General features: G+C 38.8%; 2 protein-coding genes across 2 annotated transcripts in view; one reads left to right on the plus strand and one right to left on the minus strand.

Annotated features, from left to right (window-relative positions):
* Positions 1-2,024: 2,024 nt before the first annotated feature.
* Positions 2,025-11,932, minus strand: rpl7 (ribosomal protein L7). Its single transcript, XM_052022778.1, has 7 exons — positions 11,834-11,932; positions 11,204-11,306; positions 9,665-9,831; positions 9,383-9,520; positions 8,706-8,815; positions 4,440-4,649; positions 2,025-2,080 (listed from the first exon to the last, which is right to left on the minus strand). Exons 1-6 carry the CDS (start codon positions 11,884-11,886, stop codon positions 4,441-4,443), a joined length of 780 nt encoding a protein of 259 aa, XP_051878738.1. The 5' UTR covers positions 11,887-11,932; the 3' UTR covers positions 2,025-2,080; position 4,440.
* A 123-nt stretch (positions 11,933-12,055) lies between these two features.
* LOC127574103 (retinol dehydrogenase 10-like) overlaps positions 12,056-17,494 on the plus strand; it is a 48,393-nt gene continuing 42,954 nt past the window's right edge. Inside the window, exon 1 of the mRNA XM_052022777.1 lies at positions 12,056-12,752. Coding sequence (XP_051878737.1) covers positions 12,303-12,752 — 450 coding nt within the window. The 5' untranslated portion in view covers positions 12,056-12,302. The remainder of the gene's footprint in view (positions 12,753-17,494) is intronic.

Consider the following 17,494-nt stretch of genomic DNA (forward strand, 5'->3'; position numbering starts at 1 on the left):
AGTTTGCTGTGAGTGGTTTGTTCGAAAATATTGTTAAAGTAGTTTAAATAAAAATGACTAAGCTTTTTTTTAAAAAAACTGGGTGTACACATCTAAAGTTCCTTTCTATAGTTCAGAATCAGGTTTAGTCTTGACGTGCGAACACTGATATGGTGAATGTCTTTCTGCAACAAGTTCAGTTTTAAACCGGACAGAATAACCATTAGGGGGAAAGAAGTGAAGGTTTTAGACATTCGTATGAGAAAACACTTGTGGAGAAAAAGAATTGTCATTTTAGGTCATGGGACGTTGGGATCACAGGTTCTCTCTGGATGGTTGTGATGCTGAGGGAAGTTGCAATGATAAAGACGAAACTTCAACACATTGAATGGATCTATTAGATCTAAATACACACCAAGTCTTTGGAGGCCAACAAAAGCATTAGTATTGGTTATGAGACTTGGTGTGTTTTTAGATGCAGGCAATAGTTTTGGATGAGCTCACATTTTAGGGGATGACAGAGGGGAGTCTTGCCGGGAGAGCGCTAGATTGAGTTCAAAAGCACGAATGACTTTATTCAGCAATAAATAAGTTGTGGCACAGGAATGAATAGCAGGAGTAGGCAGTCTTTGAGACAGGATACAAGGCTGATAATTCAGCGCGAGGTAAAATAGAAGGTCATGGTTGTAGTTTTTACAAAAAGATTGAAATGCTGATTTTTTTTCCCACCCATGGGAATAAGCATATAGAGTCCAAAGGTACATACTATCAACACTATTGTCACAATTTAAATCATGCTTATGCTGTTTGTTATAAGAACTCTCCGCATATGCCACTCTGCATTATGTACAATGTTTACCACTGCAACTGTAGAAACTACAAATGATTTAAAGTCACTGTATTTCAGTAGGCCTGCACTAATGATCTATTGTTCAAATCGCACCTCAGTACCTGTGGAATTTAATTCAAATGATTAAATAAACCCATCATCAATAATGATGACCAGAAAAGCATAGTCCTATCAATTAAATGTGGGAATTGCTGGAAAGAGCAGCATTTATTGTCCAGCCCAGTCCTTGAAAGTAAATGTGTGTTCACTATCAGATGAGGAGTTCCAGGATTTGGGCTGAGCAAAGATGAAGGAAAGGCAATTCCTTCCCCCCCCCCCCCCCCCCCCCCCCCCCCTCCCAACCAAGTGAGAGCTGTATGCAATTGAAGATCTAATGTTGTTGGTGTTCTTATGTGCCAACTGCTTTTATTCCACATCTCTCACATTGATAACATGTTCAGTGCAGCCTTACAAAGTAGCTGCTGTCCATTTTCCTAGATGCTAGATATTGCAAACACAATGTGCATATTTTAGAGAACAAATGTTTGGGATGAGGTGCTAATGAAGGCAGGCTGCTTTGTACAGAATGAGATCAAGCTTTGTTAGAACTTTATAGAGAGGATTCCATCTCACACCTGACTTGTGACTTGTAGATGAGAGAATGGTTCTCTCAAATTATCAGGTCCAGCTTATTGGCCTGTTATAATTTTAGTACTGTATTTGTGTGATTAGGCCACTTGATGGCCAATGGCCATACTCAAGATGTTGATGGTGGAGGAACTTGATGATGGTAATGCTATTAAATTAGAACCTTTCTTCACATTGGAGATGGACATTGCCTGTCACTTATCAGCTCATCTGAATATTGCCTAGGTCTTGCTATTTCAATTTGTTATAGTTGCAAATAAAATTTGCATCCAATCAGCAAACATTCCAACTTCATTATCTTAAAATATTAGCATAAAATTGCTGGAGTATATAAAAGGACAATCTATTTAGTAGTAACTTAATTTTTAAATTCTAGTCAATTTTTTTTCTTCTATGAATCTACAAGTATACTAGGAACTTTTGCCAATTCTAAAATCTGTCTTTCCACTTCACCCTTTACCCAACAACAAATTTATCAGAAATACATAGTGCAATGTGGGCTTCTAAAATAATTCAAATTATGTATTCAAAAACCTACTACTTTCAAACAAGAGTCCAGGACAAAAGATCACTGAAATAACTTTATTTAACAGACATGGTAGAAATTTGACATCTGTGGCATACCTAAAAGGGAAGAGAAACAAATCATTAGAAAATTCACATTAAATAAGTTCTACAATTTAGTAAGCTCCTCCTGGCCTTTAGACAAACAGGCAACATTCCATCTGGCGAAGCTCAAGAAAACTTGCCAGGAAGTCCCAGGTCAGTCAATTTCAGTTATACAAAATACACCACTATTTCCTCCTTTTCCTCCAAAGACTCCCCAACTTGCCCTTAAAATGACACAACTAACTGGAACATTCTGCCAGTGCCCTTTAGGGTGCCATTATATGCAAAATGTTTTCCTGTCTCTATTCTACAATAAAAGCTTATTTCATGCTTTATTTCAACTTGCATAGGAAATTGTATTCTGAGTCCAATGCACCATGAATGTATTAATCTTAATATACTACAACTTTACGTTTTTAATGCACAGCCAGCCAATCTCTATAGGCTTGTGTTTTCTTTGGTAAGATAAATCCTATTGTCAAAATATCTGTGGTAATAACTTCACTGGTACAGGTACTGAAATTTTGAAATGCTGGCTATTTAGAAAAAAACTAAGCATAATTAATTTTTACCGATAAGGAATTTGAATACGGAAAAGTTAGCTACAAAAACAACTACCTAATAAAATTAATTCAAACATAGCTTCATAAGCAATGCAAGTATCATTTTGCTGCCAACCAAACAGTAAATGAGTTATCCAGTTTTGTGCTGGATCAGAAAACATTTTTATGGCAATAGAAACTGGAATACCATCTTCAGCCAATCAAAAAAAAATAATGGACTGGTTTTAAATTGTAATGCAGGACTCCTCCATACCCCTCTAACCTGACATAATTCTTTAAGACCCCACAAAGGTAAATCCAATATTTCTGCTTGTGCAAAAATTAGCATTGGGAAATTAAAGAGGAAGTTTTAAAACTGCTATTAACCTCACCACTCCAAGTCAGTTACAAGTTCAGCCAGGTGCAAAGTAATCCTTCCCCATTCTCAACTAGAATATCTAGAGCTTTAGGAATAATCAAATGCATGACACAGCCCCCACAAATGAAGTTGAGCTTTTAGTTTAGTTAATCACAAAACTAGCAGTTACTCGTTCAGCCTTCTGTAACTCCAACCAAGCTTTTCAGGACCTGGCTACAAGCTCTGAGCTACTGGATAAAGATTCCAAGATTTATTTACTTGGCTGTCAGACAATTTTAAAAGACCTCAATTGTAATCAAAATAGAAGTTCCAAATTGCAATAATGAATTATAGAATACCAAAATTCTTTAATTGTTCAGAAGAAATGTTTTATCACTGCACAAATCACAGAAGGGACTTACTCCTCCCTAGCTCAGGCATCCCATCAATCCTACAACTGTCAGGTGTGTGTTCCTCCAACCTCTTCATCTCCACCATCGTTCCACTGGGCCATTATCAAACAGTTTGGTCACACTGATTGTAAGCTTACATAAAGGATTTCTTTTTGTAATGAGATAATGCAAGGGGAGGAACAGAGTCAGATTCATTCTGGGGAGTGAGCCAAGTTCAGCCAGCTATTACACTCCACCTGCTCTGGATGTGTGTGACAAACTGGTTTAAGATAAACCAAGAATTTAAGGATGATGCAAATGATGGGAGTCAACTGCTGAGAATCCAGAAAAATAAAATTGTTTTTGGAAAAACCCTCGTGTCGAGAGAATTACCCCCAAAACTCATGCTGCCCAAGCCAGTGGCTGGAAAGCAGATAGTGAATGGAACAAGAGTCATGGCTTCCAATCAAAGGAGTTCAATCCAGGTAGGTCGGCACCTACCACTGCCCCTGTTTTTTAGGGTGTGAGGCAACAGTGTTCAACAGCTGAGACTAATGGACTAGATACAGATAGATTATGAAATACTTTGCACATGATTTTTGCTGACAGTAATGGGGTATAATTAATGCATTAAAGTGAAGACATTAACTTGCAATGTATTAACTTACTATCTTTATCCATTAACATTGAGGTTGCATTCAAAATACCTGACAACATACAAAAGGCAAATTCCTGATCTTTTCACTCAGATTTCAAGAGTGCAATTGGTATATTCTTGATATGAAGATGTTGACTGAGCAAAAGCAACTTAATGACACTTTAATTAATCACTTAATTTATAACTAAATTAAATCTTCTAACAAAAAAATCTATTGCCACATGAAATTCCACAGTTTTTGTAATGCTAATAGTGCTATAACATTTATATACAAACTACATAAAATGAGTATTATTATATCTATGACTTAAATTCACCAACTGCAAGATATATTTCCACTTAATATCCAATACTTCTTTCACTGCCCATTCACCTATCTCTAACCCTACCAACACCATTAAAAATCCACACAAACACAGCATACCTTAGTTCATACACCTAATCATTCTGTTGATTTGGTCTTCTCTGTTACCAGCATCACCACCCTCAACATAGTGTGTTGTCTTTTTGTTCATGCCACCACGTGGTGAGGACAATTTGAAGGGCCACAAGAAATTGTTAGCCATCTTGAAGTTCTTCCCTACTGTGTAGATCTCATGAATCAGATCTTCAATGCAAATGATGCCATACTTTCCTGAAATGTAAATAATTGACTCATTATTAACAATTTATTTGGAAATCTATCCTAACTTCAACATTAAAAGAAACTGTCTCCCAGCATCTACTTCTGGCCAGTGTCATAGCAGCAGGTTAAGAGGCCTTTTGGCTGGAGGGTTGCTTGCTATCATCCTTAAGTTTGGACCCCACTGGCATCTATTGCAAGTACAAATTTCCTGTAGTTTTCCAATGTTGGGAATCTGGGCACTGAACCCCTGCATGATAGAGCTGATTTACTTGAAAGGAACAGCTGCAAGACCAGGAAGCAAATTTCAGGCAATTTAAATCCTCTTGAAGGAATTGGGATATAAAATTATTTCTAAACTTAAAATGCATTTGAATATATTAATTTTTAGTGTTTTGACTTTAATTTCAATTTTTAAAAAATTGTCAATTACCATTGCTAATATTGTAATTAATTCAAAATTTAAGTATTTTTTGGTGCTTGTGAGACATCCACAAACATTCCAGCTTTTTGACATTGCGATTTCACTATCACTAACTTTTGAATAAAAATTTTAAAGTAACAATCCGCAGGAGAAACTAAGTGGGTCAAGCAGCAACTGTGCAGTGGAAGGTATTGTCGATATTTGGGGTTGGAAGCCTGTATCCAGTCCTGATGCAGGGTTTTGACCTGAATCATCAACCTCCCCCCCGCAACAGATGCTGGTCGACCCACTGAGTTTCTCCGGCATATTGTTTGTTGCTCCAGATTCTGGCATTTACATGCTCTTGTATCTCCTCTTTTTTTTAAAAAGAGTTACAGGTTGTAGATTACGTAGGACTCACAGCCACACACGGATAATTTGTAATTGAGGACCTTATGAAAGAAAATATTTAGTTCAGATGACTGGAATATGAAAATAAGCATTAAGGTTTTATTTTAAATAGCACTGTTAAAGGTCTAACCTCATCTGATACACTAACTACATCTTTTAATTATCAGATATTTCCTGGTTAGTACTCGTGGATAATGAAGAGAATGATCAAAATATTATTCATTTCAAATCAATCCCCATTAGAAGGCCCATGAGTGAAATATGTGACATTCAATAATGTCAACCGAAAATCCGTTCAACACCTGTGGAATAGAGAATGGTACTGAGTTTGAGAAACAACAGCTACAAGATTCAGCTCTTAGAAAACCAGGACTGCAGATCTTTGAGGGCATTTTTAATTAGCAACTCCCCTTTTTTGTCCAAAATACACATGCACTAAAACTTTGTTGTGTTGTCAGTTACTTAAACAGGTGAGAAACAATGAAATTCTATTGCTACAAAAAGTTGTGACATTCTTTATTTTTGCTAAATACCAAATTTTATTTTTTGCACATCTCTAATAACAAATTGAACACAAGAAAAGGGATACTCAAGTAGCAAAACAGATTTACAAATCCATAAAAAACAAAATACTAGGTTTTATTACTAAAGTGACAGAATTGAAAAACAAAGAACTTGTGTTAAATTTGTGTGGAACCTTGGTTAGATCATTTTTGGGATGAAAAGATAAGAAGCAAGAGGAAAGATGTAAACAACCTTAGGATGACAGCACAACAGATTATATTTAATCAAGGAAATGTTTAACATGCAGGGAAAGGTATGATTAGAATGGCCTCAAAGTTCCTTCAGGTAATGAGTGTTTTATAGCAAAGATAAAAATGTGAGGCTAAGTTCAGGGAATTGCAAGATAGTCACCAATAAACCCAATAGGGAACTTAATAGTCACTTCTTTACTCAGAGACTCTCAAGTGTATTAAAAAAAATAAATGAAAGAATTAGCTCAGCCAAATAGCATTGTTGCATTGGAGAAGATAGACAATCACAAAGGGGGAAAATGGAACAGAAGTGTATCCTGAAAGGGTTAGATGAGGAAGTGTGAGAGGAAGTTCATGTGGAGCATGTACAATGGCAGAGATCAACCAAGCCAAATGAACAGCAAGATCTACGATATCTCCAGTAAGTTTGTTCTGGTGTATCCCTGGGCAGAATATCCTGCTGGATCCATACTTCAGTGTGGCTCAGTACATAGGGACCATCACAGCACACATAATAGAATCGTAGAAAAATACAGCATAGAAACAGGCTCTTACGGCCAACTCATCCACACCAACCATGATGCCTATCCATGCTAATTCCATTTGCCCACATCCTTCTACACGTTTCTTATCTGAGTGCCTGTCCAAATACCTTTTAAATGTTGTAATTGTATCTGCCTCCACTACCTCTTCTGGTAGCTTGTTCCAAATATTCACTACCCTGTGTGAAAAACTTAACCCTCAGATCTCTTTTAAAGATCTCTCTGTACTTTTACACTCCCAAGGTCCCTACCATTTACTCTATATGTCCTAACAGAATTTGACTACCCAAGTTGCATTACCATTATGATCTACTGTAGTCTCAGAATGGCTTTGAAGCTATTAAGGCCCTACCTTCAGGATTATTGGCTGTCAAAATAGTCAGTACTTTCAAAGCATTTGATAAACATTCACTAACACCTAGAACCTACATTAAAAAAATGGAAATCACCTTTTTTAAAAAAAACATTAAGCTCGCACCAAACAATTAAAAACCAACAAAATGATATTTAAAATTAACTCTATTTGCCTTTCTCCCAGCAGTTGATGTCTGTTTTATGATCAGGTCTGCTGTACGTTTGCCTGATTTGACACAAAAGGCAGCATAGTGGAAGATGCTACCACTGGTTTACAGCTATTTCCAAACACTTGACTGGAAATTCTGAGCTTCTGTTTACATTGTGTAAATTCTACAGACATGTAATTCTTATGTCAACAATTACTGGTAACTGAGCACTTACAAAACAACTTTGTCCACAGTCCATATGGGGATGTGAATAAATTACACATTATGGTCATTTTGTTTAATAAAAATATGCATTATGAACTGACTGATTTTCATTGAAATACATCATCCATGTAAAAAGGCACAAGAAATTTGTTAGTCTTGGTCCAAACATGGACAAGGGATCTGAATCCAGATGCAATTTGCAGGTTTTGAGCACTAAATTAGCATTCAATTGGGATCATGGAGCCCTGGTAAAATTAAAATCAATGGGAATTAGGAAAAACCCCAGAAGACACAGAAGATTGTGACTAAACATCTCTCACCCAGGATATTTCTGTACAACTGTCAAGGCTCTAAGTTCAACTCTTAAGCTATTTCAGCAATTGATAAGATCAAAAAGGATGCTCGCAGTGGACATCCTGTGCCTACGTAGAAGGAATGGAGAATGCACAATGACAAAATCCATACCCATCAAGAACACGTCTACCCATTCTTGTCATTGAACTGCATTACTACTAACCTCAATGCTACCACATCCCACACACCACAAATGATAGCTTGAGTAGAGCAGGTCAGATGGTGGGCACTACGTAGTGGTAATCATCCCTACTCCTTAAAGCATTTCCATTTTTTACAAGCCACATATTGTGAACTGATGGAACACACACCATCTCCCTGAATGAACGTGGCTTCTATAACACCAAAGCAATTCAAAACTATCCTATCCAGGACAAAGCAGTCTAGTTGATTGGCATCCCATCTTGAAGCATTCATTCTGTCCAACACTGCCACACCGTGCCAATGGCTCTTTGGCAGCATTTTTCTAATATGTTCTGTCACCTAGAAAGGGAATGACAGAAACACACCAACCACCAAGTCAAACAACATCCTAACTTGAAAAAAATATCACTATTCCCTCATCCATCACAATTACACGAACTCCCTACAGTACCCCCACGTCAAAGATCAGAGGCCTATGCAGCTCCATGTTATCTTCTCTATGACAATAAATCCTGGCTTCTCACAATGCACCCAGGTAAGTACAAATTTAAGAAAATTGCATTCATTCAGTAGCTGTTACAAAACCTTTGGTATAAATTTTTGAACTACCCCATAATTGGGGAAATCAGGCAGTAAAGATACCAGAAAAATAAAGTGTTGTCATGAGAAAATGTTCGTTCAATTTGCCTGACTGATATCACATGCATCCAGTGTCAGCTAAAACAACTTACCAAGCTGCTTTTCGATCAAGGAATTGTCAGTGAGTGCAATGCGCTGATGCCTGATCTTGCCAAATCCACGTTTGTAAATCAGTTCACGGACAGATTTTAGATTCGGATAGCTAGGAAATTAAGAGAGCAAAAATTAATGCGCTTTAAGTCACTGCTTCAAAATTAAAATTCAACTCCTCACGCAAGTATCAAATATTTCCAAAGGAGAACTATCTTACAGCTAAAACTTACTAATAGCGAGTTAACGACAACTCACACCACCCCTCAGCTGAAATTCTGAGAGGCAGCTTGGATCTAAGCTTTTAAGTTGTATAATTATAATAAACAAGTGTTATGCAACATACACAGAAGTTCTGGGAATCAGTTCTATGAAGCCCAGCAACATGGGCAGAGGTCACAACAGCCTCGAACTTAAACAGCTAGATTCCCAAATTATTAGAGGAAACTTGATGACACAAAACCTCCAGGCAAGGGATCTTCTGAGAGCTTTTTTTGAAATACATAAATTAATTGCGAGTTATCAAACAACCAAGGTGTTTCAATAATTGAACAAATCAATAAAAACAATTACATTCACATTCATTCAGAAGATATCACAGACAGACAGCAGACTGAACGTCATCTGTTAGCACAAACAAGGTTGTATCCTTGCAACTATTTGTTTTCCAATCACATACCCCCATGCAATGTATGGCTCTGCAATACGGAGCATATTGATTGAAGCCTTATTCAGTTTCACAAACACTCCATTGAAGATCTGACGCAGTCGTAGGAGCTGAAGCACCTTGCGCACTTTAGGGCTAACACCATTGATGCTGTAAAGTCACAAACAGAAATTAGCATTAAGAAACATATTTGTTTTCAGCATGTAAAAGCTTAAATAACATTAATTTGCATTTTCACAAGAGTCTGTGATTTATTCACCAACACTCAGTCAATAACTGACCATCAATACTTACCCTCTAATACGGATCACAAATGCTAGCCTGGGTTCAGCAGGGACATAGTAATTGTTGGCTTTGCGTGCCATCCTGGCAAGACGGATCTCACTTCGGTACATTTGCCTGTACTCCTTGTGATAACTCTCAGCTCTTTTGTAGATGAGTTTTCTCTTCTGTTTATTTATCTGGAAACCATGATAACACATGGTAAATTAACAAGGTTGACATTGTACTCAACTTTAGCAAAAGTTATATTCATTCAGTTCTTCTCATCTCCCCACCTCGCATCCAGCCCTTCACAATAGAAAAATATTTCATCAAAAAGCATCAAATACTGAAAGCATCTGTGGAAAAACATTTCAAACTGAGCTGAACTTTATGGCCAACCAAAGAGAAGTTATCATTTCTGACCTTAAAGAAAACTGCCCACAAAGGCCTATGATGCAGACATCTTTTCTGATGTCAGTGTCAATTCAAAAGCATCCTTGGTATTAAGCAACTGCAATGCAATTGAGCTGCCTGAACAAACATGTTAAACAGCTCTCAGATAGAAAACCAAAGAAGTAAATACATTGTTTTTAATTAATTTTTATGGCAAATTGAATATAGTGAAATATCCACACAAGATTAAAATGGAATATACAACTTTTAAAAATAAAAATGTCCCTAAAATCCATAGTGAGGACCTATAACAAAGGATCATAAATTTAAAGTTAATGGGTAGATGGATTAGAAGAGATAATTGCACCCTCCTCTCCCCCCCCCCCCTCCCCAAAATGGTGGTCAGGGTCTAGAAGTCACTGCTAAAACACTAGTAAATTTTTAGGCCATTGAAGAAGTGTTTGGATGAGAACTCGATATACAAGATATAAGGCTACAGACAGTGACCAAGAATTAGGAAATAGGATATGTTTCTTTTTAGGCTATGATGTTGTCTTGTGTGCTGAGTTTCTTAAATTTGCCATGGAGGATTACAAACTATTATAGAAGTTTTTTTTAAACAGCCAGGCCCGATAAGTATTAATGATGGCCTAGAATGCCAAATATATATATAAAAAAAACACTCACTGCATATTCTTTCCAGGGCATTTTATAGTATCAGTGAATCATAAACACCTTTCAGATCAACTCATCTAATTTTTGTCAATTCCATTGTAAAAGTCTGCAAACAACTGAGCCCATGAACGAAGGACCAATCAATGGAAGGAAGTTCATGATCTTCCATGTTACACTGTGCACATACAGAAATTTCACTTTTGACATTGGCTTCAATATAATGGCTGAAAAATTGCTTTTGACAACAAAATGCACGGATGCCGCCAGATCCAAGTATTCCAAATGCATTCTGGTTTTGTTTCAGAACAGTAGTATTGCTTTTCTAATGAAAAAGGCATTCTTACCAAAGACAAATGTTAAAGAAAAAACTACATATTAAGAATGTAACCATTAATGTTTCCAGACTATTGTACAGTGGAAAATACGTGAGGCGATTCAACTAAATAACGTATTAAGATTAAAACCCAAATGTTGACCTGCACGGCAAACCGTTTCACACACCTTCTTTTCTACCAACAAACGCTTGGCACGTTTGGCCTTCATGGCTGCGAACGCCTGACGTTTTTTCAAAAGACTTTCCGGGACAGACGGTACCTTCTTTTCTCTGATCGGCGAAAAGGAAACACGCAAATAAATGTTACAGATATGTTATCATGCGTTATTACATACACATCTCTATACCCTATGTTTAGCATATATATTAATACTTTAAAACACTACGACAATTTAAAGTAGACCAACTCGTAGAGAGTCATCTTAATGCCACATCTACTGGGCCCCACTCTAACGGCGGACGACGAACTACGATGAGCGTACCCGGGAATACACATTTGTTAATGAAACACATTTTTCTTATTTTCTTTGTTTAGTTGCTAACGTGAGTGGCTTCACAGTAAACGAAGGCAACGCCACTTATTGCAGCCTCAGGTCACGCAAGAGGGGCCGGGACTGGAGAACGGCTCCACCAGAACCCTGCGCCCGATGCCATCATCAGCGCTTTTTATAAAAACAAAAAGCTGTAAAATACACGGTGGTTCATTGCTTGAGAACTTTCCGTGGTCGAGCAACACCGATGGCTCAGATTTAACCACAGATGTCCTCGGATTGGAATTCACTCATCTCCGCACTCACTTGGTGCCCGCCATCGTCGCCACGGCCGCCGGGGAAAAGACAGAAAGGCGCATGCGCCAGAACCCTGAAGCCCGCCCTAGGAAAAGTTGCCCGTGTTACTGCCTGAACTAATGCGAGGGGATTCGACGGATGTATTCAATAATTTCAACAAGTGGCATTAAACCAACACAGATTATAAGGGCGATCGAAGGCGGATGTACCGAATGCGGGAAGCAGAGGTAGGCGACCGTGTGTCGCTGGTGGGGTCCTGGGCGTGGGCCATGCAGGCTCCATATTTAAAGGGTGACGCGGAGCCGAAGATGCTCAGAGTTAAGTGGCGGCGGTCGGGGGAGGGAGTGTCTGCGGCGCGGCCCCGGCTCTGACAGCGCACACAGGCAGCCGGCTCCCGGCTCCGCTCCCGCACTGCCCGCTGCTTGTGGGGAAGGGCTGGCCCGTTCCTTCCCCCCTCCCTCACTCCCCGACGTCAGCCATGAATATCGTGGCGGAGTTTTTCGTTGTCACTTTCAAAGTGCTCTGGGCTTTCGTGTTGGCCGCTGCGCGGTGGGTGATCAAGCCCAAGGAGAAGAGCGTGTGCGATCAGGTGTGCCTGATCACGGGGGCGGGCAGCGGGCTCGGCCGGCTCTTCGCGCTGGAGTTCGCCCGGAGGAAAGCCGTCCTGGTGCTGTGGGACATCAACCAGCACAGCAATGAGGAGACGGCCGAGAAGGTCCGGCAGCTGGGCGCCCGGGTCCACACTTACACTTGCGACGTGAGCAAGAGGGGCAGCGTCTACAGGACGGCCGACTTGGTGCGAAGGGAGATCGGCGACGTGTCGGTGCTGGTCAACAACGCAGGTGTAGTGTCCGGGCACCATCTCCTTGAATGTCCCGATGAACTTATCGAGAGGACCATGATGGTCAACTGCCACGCACACTTTTGGGTAAGTTTGAGGCTGAGGGATCTTTTTGATCCAGAGAAAATTGCTTAGCTGTTGGTTCTGTCCACTTTTTTCCCCCCTTAAAATACTACTTCTTTCCCTCATCCCCCTCTATGCGTTTTCACTAATATCGGCTAGAAATTGACACAACCGAAGAAGAGTAGGTGCCTGTTATCTGATGAGCAAATTTAGTCGCAAAATCACACTACGGATTGTGTGTGGAGTAATTGCTAATCCAGGTGTATTTTGAATTGCCACAGTTTTCATAGTTTTGTTGCGAAGGTGGTACGGTTTGTGGATATTGTCACATTGATTCGTTGTATGGATATTTAGTCAAAATGATGAGAGATTGCAAAATAAATCACTGCATTGCAGTAATAACCCACTCCAGAAGCTTGGTATCGACACTCATTGAAGGGAATGAAAACTGAGACAGATCAGTGAGTAGAAAATTGGTAAACGCTTCACCAGCAATGATTTAATGGTACTTTTCCCACTGAAGTTGTTACTGCGCAGTTTTTCATTATGTGAGTATAGTACTTGCTGTACCAAATCAGTTTGATTATATTTTCCATCGCTAAGAATCCTAGCGGTTTTCTTGTCTTTTAATGAATGGCTTCTGAAATGTTGCGGAATCAATCGTAAATGAACGCACGCGTTCGCATCATGATAAATGTTTTTTTGAAGAACGACCACACGTGCTTAACGTGTTAAATGCGGCGGTGTATAAACTCCAAAGGTTTATAACTATAGAATATTTTTTGAAAGAAATACTGATCGTGTAAGGAAAGATGTTCAAATCCAGGTTTAAAGATGGTGAGATACTTTCTGTTTGCGTCCATTAGTCGAGCAATGTCAGTGTTGAACGTTTGAATGAGCCCTGAAATTTGTCTACTTATTTTTGTTTAGGATCTCTACGTGATCTTGTATTACAGTTGAGCTTAAGTAATCTATCAACATGGCTTTGTGGTCCTTGATCTGTCTCTGAAGTAGGGAAAACGCTTTTACATTTGATGTGCTCAAATACAAACTCATCTATTTAAACCCTTAAACCATCTGAACTGTTTACTTGTTTTCTGTAGACTTTAAAATGATTATGTAACCTAAATTAGTTTTAAGAACTTAAAACTTTAATATCTGGTAATAAACCTACAACTACATAAACATGACTCCTTTTGTGGGCATTATACCTGCAATAAAGCTGCTTGTGGCTTTCCTCAAGGACTAAGTTGGTTTTCCCATTCATCTGAAGTTTCATTACTTTCAATTGTATTTAACTTAAAGTTAACAATACATTTGGAGGGTAAAAAAATCTCCACTTTTTAAAAACTCAGTCAGTAGATTTGAAATCTCTTTGCCATGAGATTTCTTGTGTGGTTACAAACAAAATGAATGTAGCTTCTTTTGTAGAGGCCACTTCACCTCAACTATTGAATTAGTTGTTTGTTCCATATAATTTTCTTGTAGTTGAATGACAGTCAGTAAATGTAGTTCAAATTATGTCCTCTAATCATGCAAGAAGGGTTGGAGTCTACCTTGTCAATTGCTTTTTAAATGATTCTCCTGTAATGAGGAATGTTGTCATGACAACACCAGGCTGAGAAAATTGGTGGCTTTTTTGAATTGTCACAGACACTTTTATGATGGGTAATCTGGATTTTGTTCTTTAAGGCAAAGGCAGCTGTAAAACCTGCAGCTAGAATAACCCTGCAGCTATTCTGTCAGTAAACTTACCCAGTACAGATTGTGCCCAGGGAACAAATAGGTTCTGTTTTTAGATGTCCATAAGTTGGAATATAAATATCACTCTATGGTAATGATACCTTCACAGTATTGTAATGAATGGCATCAAAAGCACAAGACTGATTATTTAAAAAAACTTGATCACCAAGTGGAGTGAGAGTGAAATAGAGTACATCACTTATGTATGTCAGACTTTTAAACTTAATGTTATGGGAACTTGTTTGTATAGAGGGGTGTTCATAACCCAGGGACAGCCTGTAATGCATTTGAAAAACCAAAGTTAAATTATTTAAAAAATGCTGAATTTAGTTCTTTCAGCATTTGTGACTCTTCATTCACAGTAAAAGGCTATTTTGATTTTCAATATTACTGGATTAGGAATGCTACATTGTTTCTACAAGTGAATTATTTCATTACCCATTACCCCCCCCCCCCCAGTTATGAACTAAGGAACAGCGTATTAATGACATCCATGGATTATCAAGACATTGCATCTGTAGGTGGTGTAAGCATCTTGCATAACTTAGAAGAATGTCTGCATTATGTAATGGTCTCAACCTGAAATCAAGGTATTCTATGTACTGTTGTGTGTTTAAAAAAAAGAAAAACAAGTGTCTTGCACTGTGAGACAACTTGTGTAAAATTAATGACTTTATTTTAAAATGTTTAGTAAATCTGCCCAATGTTTTAAAAACAAAACTCTTACTGGCACTGGAAAATGTTGGCAATTGTTATCTAAGAAATCTTAGATCAAGGATATTTGAAGCAGAAGAATGTAATTCTTAAGTCAAAGTGGCAGAGGCTGGAAATCTGGCATTAAAGGCAAAGAAAAATGCTGGAAACATTCAGCAGTCATGCAGCATCTATGGACAGAAAACTGTTAGTGTTTCAGGTTGAAGATGCTTCAGACAGTTCTATTCAGATGGGAAAAAGGTCTTCAATCTGAAACTGTTTCCTCTTCCCACAGGTACTGTCTGACCTGAGTGTTTCTACCATTTTCTGAAATTAGTAAACACGCATGCCATCTATGTACTAAGGCTGCAAATAACCTAGAAAAATGTGGATAGGAATTCTAATCATCTAGCAAATTTGGAATACTATTGCAAAATTGGGAATGTGAAAAGTGCATACTGAACAGTTGCCAAAACACCTTTTCATACTATTGGTTTCAAAATGCTAGTGCAGTTATTTGGAACTTCCAGTAACCATGTGGTTGAGGAACAGCATAATCTCAGTAATTTCCCTTCCATCTGTATTCCAGCTTGCCAACTCCCTTGATTGTACAGAACACATTTGGAACTGAAATACAGTTAAACCCTTGTACTTGGGAGAAAATGAAACCCATCTCGTCTAAGAACACAGGCATTTGGAAAGAGTGCTGACTTTGCAGCACCTGTTACATAGGTGGTGCTATTATAATCTGGAGTTGAATGCCTGTCTAGTTGTTTAGATCCATGCAACTACATGGCCTAACCACAGAGTGGCACTGCTGCAACTTTTTCCCAGGCAAAAACTCAACTCCTAACTTTGAGACTTGAGTCAAAATTTTGATGGGTGCTTCCCCCTCCCCTTCATTCCCCAATCCCCTGCTTCTGCTTTTTCTTTTTAAAAAAATAATTATTAACATTGAAGTAAACTCTGCCAAACTGGCCACTGTCTCTAGACTCCATGGGCAGTTGAACCAGCAATGAAACAAACTGACAAATTGTGCATTTGCAGAAATTCCACATTTGTGTTTATGGCTAAGAGTTGGCAACTTCCTTTGGTATGACTGCCAAAAGTCAATAATCACTGCATCATTTCCTGTTCTTCAGGATGTTTTCCTTAAAATTAATTTTGTGTATTTTGTTTTGAATGCCTGCCAGTAATCTCAATTGGATTGGTCAATCGTTTTTTTTTAATTGGGTACAATGGGATAAGAACACATGAGCAGGAATAAGCTTTTCAAATCCTTGAGCTTGCTGTGCCATTCATAAAGATCATGGCCAATGATCTACCTCAATACTATGTTTTGATGGCTTTTGTCAATATATTCTGGAGGCAGATAGATTTTTCTACCTCTGGGCCTCCAATTTCCTGTGATGGTGAATTCTGCCCTCTGAAGAAATTTCTCCTCTGGATCCTAATTGTTTTGCCCTCTGGTCTGAGATTCTGATCCATTATTCTAGATTGTAGAATAATACAGCTTGGAAGTGGCCCAACCAGTCCATGCCAACCAAGATGTCCATCTGAGCCTGTCTGATTTGGCCCTGATCCCTCTAAACCCTTCCAAAACGTGTATCTGTCCCAGTGCCTTTTAAATGTTGTTTATGTACCTGCCTCAACCACTTCCTCTGACAACTGATTCCATATACTGATCAGCTTCTGGGTAAAAGTTGCCTCTCGGGTCCCCATTAAATATCTCCCCTCTTGCCTTGAACCTATGTCCTCTAGTTCTTGATATCCCAACCCTCGGTGGGGTGGGGGAGAGACTGCATTCACCCTGTATGCCCCTTTTGATTTTTATACACCTCTATAAGATCACCCCTTATTCTCCTATGTTCTAAGGAATAAAGTTCTAGCCTGCCCAACCTCCATATAACCTAGTCCTTTAAATCCTGGTAACATGCTCTTAAATCTTTTCTGCACTCTTTCCAGCTTAATGGCATCTTTCCTAATGCAGGGTGACCAAAATGGAACATAATATTCCACATGTGGCCTTGCCAATGTTTTGTACAACTGCAACATAACATCCCAACTTAAAAACTCAATGCCCTGACTGATGAAGGCCAGTGTGACAAAAGCCACCTTCACCACCCTGCCTACATGTGATATCACTTTCAGGGAACCATGTACTTGGACTCCTAGGTGCTCCTATTCTACAACACTCCCCAGGGCCCCTCTGTTCACTGTGAAAGCCCTCCCCTGATTTGTCTTCCCAAAGTGCAACACCTCACACTTGCCTGAATCAAACTCAATTTGCCATTCCTCAGCCCTCTGTCCAGCTGATCAAAATCCTGCTG

The sequence above is a fragment of the Pristis pectinata genome, chromosome 9 (genome assembly GCF_009764475.1).
Source record: "Pristis pectinata isolate sPriPec2 chromosome 9, sPriPec2.1.pri, whole genome shotgun sequence".
Classification (NCBI taxonomy): Eukaryota; Metazoa; Chordata; class Chondrichthyes; order Rhinopristiformes; family Pristidae; genus Pristis; species Pristis pectinata.